At 43.2% G+C, this 13,895-nt stretch overlaps 1 protein-coding gene across 1 annotated transcript; it reads right to left on the bottom strand.

Moving 5' to 3' along the window:
* Window positions 1-194: 194 nt before the first annotated feature.
* On the bottom strand, window positions 195-13,219 carry herpud1 (homocysteine-inducible, endoplasmic reticulum stress-inducible, ubiquitin-like domain member 1). Its single transcript, XM_084555621.1, has 8 exons — window positions 12,598-13,219; window positions 10,599-10,676; window positions 9,885-9,962; window positions 8,041-8,207; window positions 6,552-6,662; window positions 6,085-6,465; window positions 3,062-3,176; window positions 195-2,214 (listed from the first exon to the last, which is right to left on the bottom strand). The coding sequence occupies exons 1-8, from the start codon at window positions 12,742-12,744 to the stop codon at window positions 2,032-2,034; spliced, it is 1,260 nt and encodes a 419-aa protein (XP_084411747.1). The 5' UTR covers window positions 12,745-13,219; the 3' UTR covers window positions 195-2,031.
* Between the last annotated feature and the right edge of the window lie 676 nt (window positions 13,220-13,895).

Raw genomic sequence — 13,895 nt, 5'->3', positions numbered from 1 at the left:
GGTGGTGTCTAGTTTACAAGCTGTAAACATCCAACTCTTGGTTTGGAGCTTCTGTAGATTCAGAGACACGTGAGACTTGACCTTCAGAGAGTTCCTGTGTTCAAACATCAGGCCAACGAACTCTGCTTTTTAATCTTTGGACCAAACAGAAACACAACGACCACAACAACAAAACCACACGGCGAGAGAAGCGGTGATGTTAGGAACATTTATTGCATCCATTATGGCAAACCCTCTTCAACACACTTTACTGTACAGAGAGACATTAAAAAATAAAAATGAACCAAAACCTATTCTAGTCCTTTTTTCCTCCAGGGGGAATCAGAGTCATAATTTTTACAGGATCACAGGAAGAAGGGAGTGAAACTTTCACCTCGTTAGGTAAAACCCACTTACTTCCTGTCAGAATTAAAAATAAAATCAAATCAAAACAAGTAGGTCAACCTGAACTGAATGAAGGAGATTAAAATGTTTGGTCCAGGAGGAATGATTGGAGGTCTGTTCATTTACTTTTATAACCTGGAATGTAAAACAACAAAAAGGACTGAAAGTCAGATGAGGAATAAACTCACCGTCATTTCCTACGTTATAAATAATTCACGAGGTTTTTAACTTTGACCTTTGAAAACCTTCTATGAATTACATTAATAATAATAATTATAATTATACTAAATCACAACCGCTCTATGTGTTAAGAAGCTTGCATAATAAACTTGTTGTAAAGTGCTTCGAGTACGTACAATATATTTACAAAACTTATTTCATCTTTTTCAGAGTTTCTTATTATTTTTGCTACAGACTGATTTGGTCACATTCGATAAATTCACCTGCAACACAAAATGAAATGGCACGTATGGTACAGAGCTAGTTTTAATTATTTATTATTATTATTTTATTAAACCGACTCAGAGGAAGCAAATAAAGGCCAAACTCTGCAGAATTTTATCTTGTTTTTTTCTAAATAAATAATAATAACTTGTGGCTTTTGTGATTTGATTTTAACAAAAAATTTAAATTCAGGTTTTTGAAAGTGTACGTCTTTAAATCACCAGGTGATATTTTTAGATTTTTTCCCCCCATAATCAGGTGTTTGGACATAAAAGAAAATCCCAGAAAGTCCTAAATGATTACTTCTTCTTCTTCTTCTTCTTCTTTGGTTAAAAGCAGAAATCTGGCTCTGCTGCTGTGGAGCATGGAAACCAGCTGGAAATATAACAGAAGAAGAAGAAGAAGGTTAGGTTAAGAAGAGGAAGGAGGTGAAGGAGGAGGTGACGAAGCAGAAGGGTGTAAACAAAGGAGAAGGAGAAAGGATGAAGGAGGTGAAAGAGGAGGAGGTGGTGCTGTGGAGTGTCAAATCAGCTGGAAATATAACAGTAGAAGAAGAAGGAAGAGGAGTATAAAGATGGTTAGGCTAAGGAGAGGGAGGAGATGAAGGAGGAGGAGATGATGATAGAAGAATAAGAAAGAGAAGGAGAAGAAGAAAGGAGGAAGGAGGTGAATTTTTTTTTACAGTGTGCTGTAAATATAACAGAAGAAGAAGAAGAAGAAGAAGTGGCCTTTCTTTGCTTCCCGTCTAAAAGAAATTGATCAATTGATCAACAACATCTGTCCAGCTGTTGCAGAGAATCTGAATCCAGGACAGACCAAACGATGTAAGGCGAATGAGCGAGTATGAAAAGTGATTTTAAATCCAAAAGGATCCAAATGTCTGTGAACACAAACCTCCTCACAGGAAGAGTCATTCAAGAGTTTCTATGTTTAATGGATAATAAATCCATCCACGTAGCTACACGTCTACCAAAGCCTTTAGATGCAGCAGGAGAGCAGCAGACGTCCGTAGAGGTGAAGAGCTGGGATCTTTTGAGGAGTTCATTGTTGTTAACTTCCCTTCGGTCCACTTGTTTTGTTTGTTTTTTTTGGGGGGGGGGGGGGCTGCTTCATTTTGCTGGTGTTTTGTGTTTTCCCCGCGTCGCTGACATGCTAACGACACCTTCCAGCCTCAGAGATCTCCGTCTCCGTCTCCGGGCGTAGTTAGTTGGCCATGCCCTGAGGAACCTCTGGGATGAGGGAGGAGAAGAACGTCTTGAAGAAGACCCAGGCCGTCCACATGACCGACACCCTGTGAGGAGGCACCAACACCGCCTCCATCGGCCCCGGGCCCTCGGAGGCTTCGCCGACAGGCTCCTCCCCCTGTCTGTCAGCGGGCTCGTCAGCCTAGAGATAGAGAGGTGGAGGAAACCTTTAATAACCACGGAAACACTTCATCTGCTGGTTTCTCTCTGGGTGGAGCTCATCTCATCCTCTCCCCTCTTCTTCTCTTCCTCTCCTCCTTCTCCTCCCCTTCCTTTTTCTCCTCCTAATTCACCTTCACCTCTTCTTCCTTCTTCTCCTCCTCCTCTTCCTCTCCTGCCACTTTTTTCCTCTCCTTTCTTCTTCGCCCTTTCTCTCCTCTTCTTCTTCATTCTTCTTCCCCTCCTCCTCCTCTTCCCCACTCTTCCTCTCCTCTCCATTCTTCTTTCCCCCTTCTCCTTTTCCTCATTCTCCTCCTCCTCTTTTTCTAATCCACTTCTAATCCACCTCCTCCTACTTCTCCTCCTCCTTTCCTGCCTCTCCCTCGTCTCCTCTTAATTAACCTCCACCTCTTCCTCCTTCTCCTCCTCCTCCTCTTTCCTCCTATTCCTCCTCGATTCTCCTCCTCTTCTTCCCTATTCTTCTTGTTCTTCTTGTCCTCCTCCTCCCCTCCCCCTTATTCTTCTCCTCCACCTCTTCCTACTTCTCATTCTCCTCTCCCCCTTTCTCCTTTTCCCCCTTCTCCTCTTCCTCATTCGACTCCTCTTTCTACTCCTTCTGCTCCTCTGCTGTCCTTCTCTCCCTCCTTCTTTCCTCCTCAATTTTTTTCTTCTTCTTCTTCTGTTCTATTTCCAGTAGATGTGATGCTCTACTACTACTACTACTTCTGTGGTTACTGTTTTTATATATACACTCATGTATCTGATCAGTTCGTTTTATCTTGTCTCCATGGAAATGGCCCATCCCTGATCACAGTGTGGGGGTCTCTTACCGGGTTCTGGTTTGGGTTTCTGTTCAGGTTCTGCTGGACAGCCTCAGGCGGCTGCAGATGGTTTGGGCCTTGGACCTGCACTCGCCTCCTGAAGGGAAACCAGCCAACAGTGTGTCTGTGGAGGAGGAAGAGACGAGAGGAAAACATGTTAATGTGAATGCAAAACAGCCTGGAGCTCTGTCCACCCATTCAGCGGCTGTAAATAAAACTCTCTGTCCTCAGTAGGGAAATGACGGTGGCTGGCAAAGTCTACAAAATAAACCAACGCTGTCTTCAAGAGCATTTTAAGAGCTCTCAAGAGGAGGAAGACTGACGATCTCTGTGTGTTTATATGTAGACATGTATGTGAATGTTAGCGTATGTATTTACAGGATGTTGTCGAATCTTTTTAAATGCAAACCAGTCTAATCACGGTGGCAGAACAACAAGGTGTCAAAGTTGAGTCCAGACTTTTTTTAGTCATGCCACTGACAAATCGACCAATCATTTTGCGGCATTCGCGTTATACAAACAGTCAATGTTGACTCTCCAGCGTTAACTGGGCAACAACGCTATGAGTGGATGGATGCAGGTGGAAACAAGACGGTCATGTTGTTCGAAAATCAAATCCACAAAGGAGACATATGGACGTCCTTTTAGAAGAAGAAGAAGAAGAAGAAGGGAAAGGAGGAGGAGGATAAGATGATGTATAAGGATGAGAAGATGGGGAGAAGAAGGAACAAGAGAAGAGGAAGGAAAAGAGAAGAAAGGAGTAGAGAAGAAGAAGGGGAAAGAAAAAGGGGAGGAAAAGAATGAGGAGGGGCAAAAGAAGTAAGAGGAACAGTAGAAGAGGCAGGAAGAGGAGCTAAAGAAGGAGGAGGAAAGCAAAGAAGGGGAGAAGGAGGGAGAGAATGAGGTGGAGAAGTTGTAAGAGGAGGAGCAGAAGAAAAGAAGAAAAATAAGGAAAAATCGGTCGTGAAGAAGGAGGGAAGAGGGAAAGGAAGAGGAGGACAAGATGACGGAGAAGTACGAGAAGATGGGGAGAAGGAAGACCAGGAGAGGAAGAGGAGAAGGAATGAGCAGAAGAAGGAGTAGATGAGAAGGAGAAGGAGGAAGAGAAGAATGAGAAGTGAGAGGAGAAGAGGAGAAAGGAAAGAAGAAAAGAGAGGTGGAGTAAAAGAAGAATGAACGCGCCATATTGGTTGAAAATCAAATCCACAAAGGAAACATATGGGCGTCCATTTAAATGGCTTTTTGGACGTTTGTTTTAAAGATTTTAATAATATACGAACTACACGTGTCGGTTTATTGTGGCCAACAGGCACATAACTGTTTCCTGTTTACATTCCTGACAGACTGAGGTCTAAGAGGTAAATAAGTCTCCAGCCTCTAAACATTAACCTGGAACTGATGACTAATCTGTTATGAGTGTGTGGTAGTTATGTAACAGGAGTGTGAGACCAGAACATGTGAAGTAAAGGAACAACGTGGCCGACAATAACAGGACTGACGTGGCTTTGTCAAGACCTAAAAGTTATTACAGGACGTCCCAGGAAAGACCCAGAAACTCCTACAACCTGATCAGCTTCTGTTTCTTCAAGCTGATCAATGATTCTGATCAGAGATGAACTGTTTCCATGGAGACAAAATCAAACGATCTGATCAGATATGTGCTCATATCAAAACATCAGCGTAGAGGAGGGAAAGGAGGGAGAGGATAAGATGAAGGAGACGGAGGAGAAGATGGGGAGAAGGAGGAACAGGAGAAGAGGAAGGAAAAGAGGAGAAAGGAGTAGAAGAAGGAGTAGAGAATGGGGAGGAAAAGATGAATGAGAAGGAGGAGTGAGTAAAAGGAACAGTAGAAGAAGAGGAGTAAAAGAAGGAGGAGGATGAGAAGGAGAAGGAGGGAGAGAAGAACAATGAGGAGGAGAGGAAAGGGGTGGTAAAAGAAGGAGTAGAGAAGAAGTCAATGAGGTGGAGAAGGAGGGTAGAGGAGGAAAAAGAAGAGGAGGGTAAGATGAAGGAGATGGACGAGAAGATGGGGAGAAAGAAGAGCAGGAGAAAAGGAAGGTTAGAAGAAAGAGGTAGAAGAAGGAGGAAGAGAATGGGGAGGAAAAGATGAATGAGACAGAGGAGTGAGGGTAAAAGGAACAGTAGAAGAAGAGGAGTAAAAGAAGGAGGAGGAGGAGAAGGAGGGAGAGAAGAACAATGAGGAGGAGAGGAAAGGGGCGGTAAAAAAAGGGAAGAGAGAAGAAGAAACAGGAAGTCAATGAGGTGGAGAAGGAGGGTAGAGGAGGGAAAAGAGGAGGATAAGATGAAGGAGATGGACGAGAAGATGGGGAGAAGGAAGAGCAGGAGAAGAGGAAGGAAAAAAGAAAGGAGTAGAAGAGGAGCAGAGCAGAAGGAGAAGGAGGAAAAGTAGCAAGGAGGAGAAAAAGAAAAATGAAAGAAGAAAAGGGAGGAGGAGTAAAAGAAGAAAGAGGAAGAGAAGCAAAGGGGGAGAAGGTGGGAGAGAAGAAAGGAGGAAGATGATGAGAAGAAGAAAGAAGAAGAGAAAAGGGAGTAACGGGGAGGAGAAGAAAGAGAAAGAGAAGGAGAAGGAGGAGGAATAAAAGGAGAAAGAGGAGCAGTAGAAAAGGCAGGAAGAGGAGAAGAAAAAAAAGGGGGAAAAATAAGAAAGAAGAGTAGAGAAGAAGTTTCCCCTCCATCTTTTCTCTCCAGTACTGAATTGACAGAGTAGAAGAAGACGACCACGGTGTCTCCACCTCTACTGTTTTTCTACCTCCATGTTTCTGTGTCTAAAATAAATACAGCTTGAGAGTTGACTTGTTTGTTCTGACTCTGGTGAAACAGGTTTTAGGGAAACGTATCCTCAAGTCTTGTCCTGTATTTAAACAATCAGCTGCTTCCGTCTGCCAGCAGCGATACTGTTCTGAGTGAGTTTATTAAGACGTTTCCTTTTAATCATTAACCAGGACGAGCAGTGACTGAGCAGTGATTCAGCTTTTCTTTGAGACGACACGAGCAGCTGATAGGAGACTTACAGGTACATGAGGAGGAGGGTGCTCATCACCAGCAGGAAGCGGGTCAGGTTGGAGTTGAAGTACACGATCATGAGCAGAACGCCGAAGCGCGCCGCCGAGTACATCCAGTCCAGCCAGTCGCGCTCCATGTCCTCCTCGTCCTCCACCACGGGCCCGCCCTGCGCGTTCATCCGCATGTTCTGGTTGGCCTCCCCCGGGTCGATGAACGCGCCGTCCTGCGCCGGGCGTTGGTTCTGATTCGCTGGCAGGTTGTTGTTGATGGGGTTCTGGTTGGCCAACGGGGCCGGGACGGCCACTTGGTGGGCGGGAACGGGCGGGTACTGGCCGACGGTCGCGGCTGTCGTCGAGGGAACGGTGCCAGCTGCTGCCAGCGCTGCTTGGCTATGAGGGGGGAAGAAGTGAGCGTTCAGACAAATTCAGGAAGTTTAAGGAAGGGTGGATAACGTAGTTTGTGACTCAGAACTCACTACTGCATGTAGTACTGTCTGGCGTAGACGTGCTGGAGCCACAGCAGCTGTTGAGGGCTGTACAGGGAGTAGTTAGGAAAGGCTGGCTGGGTCATCTGTGGAGCTCCAGGCCTGCAGGACAACATCACACACTCTTAATATCTGCTTAACATTTCAACCTTCGTCCGGTGAAGTCTTTACATTTTCAAGGCATTGTATTCCACTTGAATTTTTCAATATGTTCATCACTTTAATATTGACAGGGATTCCTAACCTGGAAGCCAGAGCAACTTCCCAGCCGACAAATCTGAACCCAAACTGGGAGCTGGTTCCACAAGAGAGGAAGTTTAAACGCTAAAGGCACTTCTACCTCACAAGTTAGCCTGCAATTTCTTTGAAATAGGATGGAACTTTTCTGGTTTTTACAGGGAGCCTATGAAGCGACATTAACACTGGAGTAATGTGAGCTCTTCTTGCTAATTCCCATTTTGGATAAGATGGAATTTTTTATTTATTTATTTTTTTTAAAGAGAGATATTTGGACATGTAACTTTCCCTTTCATGGTGGAAAAAACACAAAATATTCCGTTGAGTCAAATTTAACTTTCACTACATTAAATGACCTAACCTAAGCAGCCTGGGAAAACAAACAACGTCCTCGTCTACAAATTCTTTTGTGGCAGAAAGTTGGTCAGGAGTCTCTCCGTTAGGAAATGGTTCTGCTCCTGCAAAGATCTGCTGGGCCAATCAAGTCGTTGGGGCGGGGCTTAATGTGGTGATGGACAGAAGAGTAGCCAAACACATCATCTGAGAGACATCTGATTGGTTTGAAGACTATCCAGTTGGTATCGCTGTAAACAGACCTCATAATGAAACCCAAATGCCACGTTATGAGACTCCTGAATGTTGCTACACCAGACTAAGGGACTCCCACAAAAGGAAGTGAAGAAGAGAACTGAATAACTGAATGAAGGTCATATATCAAATGCACTAAACCTGAGTTTTTGTGTTTTTTTTGGTGGAAACAAGTTAAATTTCCAAAAGAAATGACCTAACCTAAGCTGCCTGGAAGTAAGGCCAACTTCCTCATCTACACATTTGTTTGTGGCAGTAAGTTGTTCTGGAGTCTCTCTGTTAGGAACTGATTATTCCCCTGCAAAGATCTCCTGGGCCAATCAAATTGTTGGGGGCGGGGCTTTATGTGGTGATGTACAGTAGTCATACATATCATCTGAGAGACGTGGAGTTGATTTCTTTTACAACTAAATGGCTCTGATTGGTTGGTTGACTATCTAATTGCGTGCAGAGGTATTTTTTTCTCTGTAATGGTTGAAACTTGGCCCATAATGAAGTCCTAATAAAGTGTTACAAGACTCTTTAGCGTGGCTACACCAAACTAAGGGATTCCCACAAAGGGAAGTGAAGAGAGGAACTGAATCAAACACATCAAACTTAAGTTTTCATATCATCTGGCTGCGTCAAGAGTATAAAATCTGTCTTTATGGCTTACACTGCAGCAGCGGGCCATGTGGGAGTTCCTGCTGGAGACGCTGGGGTCTGAGCTGAAGCTGCAGAGGTCGGCCTCCTCTGCCTCAGCTCTGGTGTGCTGGGAGTCTGGACCGGTGAGGCCGACGCTGCCATTGGACTGGAGGCTTGTGGCTGCACTGTGGCTTTGGTCTGCAGAGGCAAGGAGAGTTTGGAGTTTGGTTTAAAACCGACTCAAAACACAGACGCATAAATCTTTAAACATCTGTTTATCCGAGGATGACGTGGAAGGCTCGGCAGCAGCTTCAGTTCAAGCAGAGCGGGACGCTAGAGAACGTTGTGAAACTAATGGGAGTGATCTTAAGTTGTACTTTTGATCTTGAAACTGTAGCCGAGCTGTGAAGGATGACTGATGAAGTGGAACAGTTCCACTCCACGGTGTCTTGGCACAGAGGGAGGAGGGGAAGAAGTACACCTGGTCCTGGAACACATTTGTCTTCAACATTTCTTAAAATGCGAGCCCACTGAAAAAATTCAACATGCAGCTTTTTGTTGCCCTACTAATGTTTATGACTGAAAACAGACTCTAGAAGTTCTAAAACCACAACTTTAAGGTTGTTAAAAGCAGATGAAACTCAAAATATGATCCAGACAGTAACCAGAAATAATCTTTGGTGCTTCTTTTTTTTTTAAAGGGACGACTAATAAACTGCACATCTGATGTAATATTTACAGTAAACAGCAACGGAAATATGTTCCTGACGAACTGAAAGCAGCCGTTTTGTTTAAATAGTTTCACAATGAGTTTCACAACATAAAAATAAAACCAGCAGAAGTTTCACTGAAGGACTGCGATGGTAAAACTGTCTCTGTTTAGACTTGGATGTGTTTTCAGTGATCGGATCACAAGTAACCAACTGAAACTACATTTTAAATACGTCTCCAGATCTGTTTTCTTCACTTTATATGCAAATAACCACTAATATCATTTGGGGCGCAGTAGAATATTATAACAGCTGCTGTCTCTAAAGGATCTCTACCAACCACAGGATCAGAACCACAGACCGTGCGGTTTGTTGTGTGTGATATGAAGACTTGGGGAGATGATGCACATTTTGGAACAGGCTGTAAAATTTCATCACTGAAAGCATACAAGTTAAGATTATTTATTTATTTAACTTTTATTAGAAACTACACTTATTCATATGATCATTTCTAATAGTGGTTGAATGAATGAGTTAAACTCCTCTTCCACAGATCAGCCCTGTTGAGTAGGTGGTCTTTAATGTGACCCAGGACTCATTATGTGTTCACACTACCAAAGGAAGGAGGTCACATGTGTCCCAGACCACCTCCACATGCATCCTTGAGACTTTAAGTTGGCTTCTTTTGATTGGATCACTCAGGCAGCTAGGTCTGAACAGGGCCTAGCTATGTGTGAGGATTGGTCCGCTTGAAAGTAGCACGTTTTTCCGCTTTAGTATTTCCGGCTGCTTCTCCATCAATTGATTGCTTTGGATCAATAAAGATGGAACACGTCGAGGAAAGGTTAAATGAGGAGGTTCGGAGATACAAACATTTGTACGACTCGTCTTCAGTGAAATTTCGGGTGGAAGTTTCAATCGTCATTGTTGAAAGTGAAGCAGGAAGCGGGAAATGAACCTGACTGGCAAAAAGAGACACAGCGCTGACTAGGCTACGTACGTAGGTTGCGGCGTCTCGTCTAGCACTTTAAACGTCACCCAACAGAAGTCCACTTTAGTTTCCATGATACCAAACGTCTGCCTGACTCCACAGACCACCTGACTGTCACATGAGAAGACAAACTAGGACCTGCTGCCTTGGTTCTCAGGAAAGTTAATTTCTCACCTTGGGTCTGGCTCCCAGAGGTCTCTGTGGTGGATTCCTGATAGCACACACCAGGTGCAGCGTAGGAATGGGCTCCGTCTGAGAAAACGGAGATAAAGGTAAACTGTTAATTCATACAGTTATTGCTCTAGCACTTGTGCTTTAGTGAGGAACATACAGACTGGTACATTAGGGAAACAAAACAGCCACTTCACAAATTCTGCGGCTCATTTGCATCTGGAGCTGAAGCCATGTTTCACTGGCAGTGATAACATGTCACTTTGGTCTAATTTATGAGCTTGCTGAACGCTCGTCCAGTCTCTTATGTCCGTTATAGTTCACTGTGAGTCATTAGGACCAGTTACCAGGCAAATTCTGTCAAAATGTGAACGTCTCTGGAAGATTTTAGACGCACAGTGAATGAATGACTTGAATGGTTGATGTTCATTTAGTAAAAAGCCAGTTTCCCAGGTTAGCTGCGAGGTAGGATGGAACATCTGCAGCTAAGTAAGTAGAGAATAAATTAAATGAACATATAAACGTCCTCATTATGGACTGGATCTCATCTGCAGCAATAATAAGACACAAAACCTCAAACCAAACACATGAATTATTATATCCTGTTTGATGAAGCAGGCCACGGGAATCCTTTTATGGCCCCACTAAACACTGACATGAAGGGAAGGTATTAAACAGGTCAGACAGCTTGTGAGCTTCTCATATTCCCGTACACACCTGTCTGAAGATCTCTTTAATGTTCTGGTGATCCAGTAACAGTTTACCAGCGTAGATCAGCCTCTGGTCACTCACAGCCTGACGGGAACAAACAAAAAAAAAAAAACAAGAAGGGATTAAGTCATTTTTTGAGCACAAATCTGAAACTCTGGGTGAAATGCTGACTATTATAAAGAATTAACTGCAACGGTGATAGAATGTTTTGAGGTTCACAGCAAATCATGGACTTCAAATCACTTCCTGTTGGGTCCTGATTGGCTGTTTGTAAAGCTAACAGCTATAAAAACACAATAAAACGTCAGAGAAACATGAACTTTTGCTCTAAATCGTGGCCTAATGCGAGTTGTGATGCGTTTGCAGACATTTTCAGAAATGCAGAAGATGGATGGCCGGTCAATATATTGCAATATAGTTATATGAAGTTGTAAAGTTATAATATGTCTGAGGAAAACACTCTTTAACACTTCCTATATTAAATTAGCTGCTCGTTAGCTTGCCAACTGTTACTTGGGACTTACAGCTGGTCGTACCACTTGAACGTCAAGTGTACACGACTTCCCACGTTGAAACCTCAAGATCATTATTTCCATTTGAAGGCTGTATAAACCATCTTTGAACAAACCATCTTTGCCACGTTTGTCTAAAACACTGCTATTCTCCCGTTTCTGTGGGACTATATTTGTATTATATTTTAACACACGATGAGCCACATGTTCCTCAACGCTGCCGACACGGCAAGTCTCAGCAACAACACACGTGGCTAATTTCCCAGAGAGGTGACCTCCTCGATCAACAATCATTAACTGTACTGTGAAAACCTTTCTCTTGAGGGAGGACATTTCCTCAGTGTTTTTTTTATTTATTTTTTCTCAGCCTGGACGAACGCTGCGCCCTTCAAGGCAGGGAGGGCGAAAGCTCTTCAGTGACACATGCTTGAGACCTGAAAACACTTGGCTGAGTCTGTGATAAGAATGGCTGCTGCCCAACTTTCCTTTTTCTAACCATCATCGTCATCCCATGGCCGCAGCAATTCAACCCCAGTGCTGAGACTGTAAAAGGCTCAGAAGATCAGGTTATAAAGCAAGCTCACTACTGCTGCTGTGTGTATAAAGTTGATATAAGGTTAACTGAACGTCCGGTACTAAATACAAAGCTGGACACGCCTATTGATTTGATGTAGAAGCTTCCAGTGAGAACTGAGAGGAGCTCTTATGTAATATAGGCAAACAGTTTTCACTAGTCGGTGAATCAACACGTGGAAATCTTCACCACAGACACTCAAAATCGATTGGTTTAGCCCGGGGTTCCCGAGTGCAAAGTAATACTCAGATTTTACAACTATTTTTAAGAACTACTCGCGCATATGCAACCTGCCATACAGGATAGAGGTGTTTATAGTTGTTTTAGGTACTGACCACATATTTAAGTTTGCATCTGTGGATGTACCTTTGTTAAGGTGTGGTTACTGTGCTGTAATGACACTAATGCTACTCACCACATCCCTAGTAGATTGTACTTTCGGTTAGTTCAGTAATAATAATTGTGTTGCAGGTGGATTTAAAGTGTGCTCCTTAATTTTCTGCACGCTACAGCCGTCTTATTGTACATTTAATTTGTCAATTTTGTCATTTTTGGTTGGCTTGTGTGAATTCTGTGTATCCAACTGCAAGTTTGTACAATTATTTTGTTTTTTTCTACTGTTTCTTGTGCATTTTGTTTAGTTTTTTGTAACTAAACTAACTTTTAAGCTCTTACACGTGCAGTCTGGGCTATGTTAATTCATACACAGCTATATTTTGACTGTTTTAAAGTGAAGGACCTGCCTATATAATACTTCCAGAGGCCCTGGTGCAGGTGTGTTATGACACAGAGAAAGACACACAACAGAGAAATGGCTGACAGCTGCGAAGCGTCTCCTCAGCTGACATTCCACAACACAGCCTCGAGCTACTTCCGCTAGCATTAGCCGGCTAACTCAACCGCCTCACGATTAACTCACCGGTTTGTTCGGGTAGACATCTGACAGGTGCGTTTTTAGGTCCTTTACAGTCCACGTCAGGGAGACACCTTCGACGGTTTGGTCCTCCAGAGCCTGGTTGGGCGTTTTTATCACCAAACTGATCGTCTCTCGTTGAGAATCATCCATTTTCAGTTTCTCTCGCTCGCTGTGTAGCCTCCAGCTGAGGTTGATATGCGCTAAAACGATGCTCAGCAGCGGGTTAAAACTAACCGAGACACTATTTTTTCGAGAGATAAAAAGAAACGTGGCGCAGATCTTCTCCTCTGTAGAGATCTCTATGTATGTGCGTCTGTCTGCGTGCGTGTGGTCTGCGGTTCTCGAAGTGTCTTTCTCTCGCTGTCATACGGGGCTTTACAGGAAGAACGTTGTTTCCAAACACACGGTGGCCGCTCCTGATTGGTTAACGCCCCATTACGCCCGACGTGGAGGCTCGGGGAATGGTCGTCCCGTCGTGAGCATGCGCAGTTGGTTACATAGATCGTAGTTTCAGACAGACCTCTCACTTTGGTGCCATTTTGACACATTTACATAAAATGAAATAAAAAGCTGGAAACAGACGTATTCCGAATGAACAGCGAACATACACGAATAAATTACCTTATTGCAACGACGTGATTAAACTTTATGCATTAAAATATTTTGAAGGTGCAAAGCAATTTTGCTAACAAAATTGTGTACGTTTTTTTTTAGAAACAATTTATTCACTTCTATTTATTTTACTGTAAAACCACCTATATTATAGTCTATTATGGTTCATTCTATGCAGCTTTTCTCCATTTCACCGTTCTCTTGCTGTTTCTGAAATGGCTGCGGAGTGAGTGCTCTTCTCGTCTTCAGCCTCTCAGATAGTAAAATTAAAAGTTTGTTTATCGGTTGAAGTTGCATCAGTCTGTGACATCATCTGTAAACTGGCAGAGTTGTCCAGAAGCTGCTGCACCAGAAAGCCAGAGCACATTAAATGCATGTTTGTTCAGAACAGAGAAAAAGCACTCTTCACTGCATGTGGACCATCTCAATTTGCACTCTTCCCCGTTTTATGACCTTTATATTTTGCCCTGAGGTAAAATAAAAAGTTGTCGTCCTTGCTCAGGCAAAGATGAACTGCAGAAAACAATGTCTGTGTAGCTTTAAATTTTTCTTTGAATTGGTGAATGTACATTTGATTAGGTTATGATAGTTATTTAATTGTGTCACTGTGAAATTGTGGACAAAAAGGACAGTGAACCTCTGCAACATTGGGTTGCATAGAAAAATCACACATATATATGTAAAGAAAA

The sequence above is a fragment of the Chelon labrosus genome (assembly GCF_963514085.1).
Source record: "Chelon labrosus genome assembly, chromosome: 11".
NCBI lineage: Eukaryota > Metazoa > Chordata > Actinopteri > Mugiliformes > Mugilidae > Chelon > Chelon labrosus.
The sequence above is the reverse complement of the archived record's forward strand: the minus strand, read 5'-3'. Positions and strand labels throughout refer to the sequence as shown.